We start from the raw sequence: 1,844 nt of genomic DNA on the forward strand, positions 1-1,844 counted from the left end.
GTAACATCAAGATATGTTAATTGTTTCAATTCACTGATATATCCTAGCTTGTTCAAATCTAATACCACTTTCAGAGATATAAAGACTTGTCAATTGGTTCAATTTGCTAATATATTTAGCTCCCTCAATACTAATTTCATTTTCGCTAATGTGAAGAACTATCAATTTTTTCAATTGACTTATTGATTGAAGTACTTCATCGTCAATACTACATGTATTAATATTAAGGCATGTCAACTGCTCAAATTTACCAATATATTGAGCTCCTCCACTACCTATCTTAATACGAGAAATATCAAGATTTGTTAAATGTTCCAATCCACTCAAATATATTATTCCTGCATCACCAATACTATCATTGCAGGCAATTTCAAGACTTGTTAATTGTTTCAATTGACTGATATATTTAGCGCCTACATTGTCAATATAATTAGCAGAAATATTAAGCTTTGTTAATTTGTTAAATGATTCACTGATAATTTTAACTCCTTCGGAACCAATATAATTACCAGAAATGTAAAGACTTGTTAATTGTTTCAATTCAGCCATGCTTTCAACATGTTCATCATCAATATCCATTCCTTGAATTTCAAGACTAGTCAATTGTTTCAATTGACCAATATATGTAACTGATTCGGAATCAATTTTAACTCCAACAACGTAAGGAATACAAAGACTAGTTAATGATTTCATCAATATTAATTTTTTGTAAATATTTGATAGTACTTTAATCTCAAGATTTGCAATATTTTGTAAAAATTGACCATTTACATCATTGGAATGACATTTAACAGTCATATTATGACATGTTGATAGAATGACATTGTACCATTGTTTAGAAACTAATGCACAATTCATGACAAGAAATTTAAAATCACCATAGAATGATACAATTTCATAAATAATATCATCTTGAAAAACTTCTCTTTCCATTTTTTTTGGTTGATTATAAATAATAATATTTGAAACACAAGGTTACTACGGTGCACCGCTGGTTTTCTGACTTGTTTCACAAACCTTCACCAAATATATTATTTATTTCAAAAACAAGCACAACATTTCTTCCTTACTATACTGATTCTTGGAATGATTTCACATCACTTGTTTGGAATTTAATTCTTCATTATTTGAATATGTCAGAAGCGTTACTGCGAAAGTAGTGGAATCCTTTCCATAATACCTCTCAATTGTTTGAGTGTTAATTCTTGTGATCCATTATTAATATTCAAGCAAGTTGTTAAAGGACCCCTACACATTAATTATAAGAAATTACAAGTCCTTGATGAATAGGTTTCCTAAAGTGAAAGCGTAGGTTATTGAATAATTTTATTCCTCTGAATCAAAGATTGAAACCAACTCAAAAATGTCCATACCAAAATTCAATACTTAATTGAATGTCGGTCCTTAAAAAACAAATGTTCTTGCAGGAAATGAAATCCTTACAATGCATATGATTTTGTACACTGATAAATGCAATAGTAATATTATGGCCAATTGATAGTCGATCAGGAAGTCTGCGTCGCGGACTTGGGAAGCCAAATTATTACATCCGCACTAAAGTGTTCAAAAACATAGTATGTGGCAAGACTGTCAGTCTTCTCACAAATAAAAAGTTTGTTGACCTTATTTTCAAAAAAACAAAATGACTCCTATCAAACAAGTAATGGACAAGTTTCTTTCTCTAATAAACACCTGCAGTACAGACCTGGCCAACCAAGTCATCTCTGAAAATGCTTCATTTGTTGTTCCTGGTCGTTCAGAACCTCTTCGTGGGCCAGGTGGTTACTTGGCAGTGATTGAAATGATGAGAAGTGGCTTCTCTGATGTGCAGTGNGCTCTGGATG

At 31.3% G+C, this 1,844-nt stretch overlaps 1 protein-coding gene across 1 annotated transcript; it reads right to left on the minus strand.

The window, feature by feature from the left end:
• Positions 1 to 30: 30 nt before the first annotated feature.
• On the minus strand, positions 31 to 933 carry NAEGRDRAFT_76694 (uncharacterized protein; the record flags this gene model as incomplete). Its single annotated transcript, XM_002668347.1, has 1 exon — positions 31 to 933. The coding sequence occupies one exon, from the start codon at positions 931 to 933 to the stop codon at positions 31 to 33; it is 903 nt and encodes a 300-aa protein (XP_002668393.1).
• Positions 934 to 1,844: the final 911 nt, after the last annotated feature.

Source organism: Naegleria gruberi (genome assembly GCF_000004985.1).
Source record: "Naegleria gruberi genomic scaffold NAEGRscaffold_289, whole genome shotgun sequence".
Taxonomy (NCBI): domain Eukaryota; phylum Heterolobosea; class Eutetramitea; order Acrasida; family Naegleriidae; genus Naegleria; species Naegleria gruberi.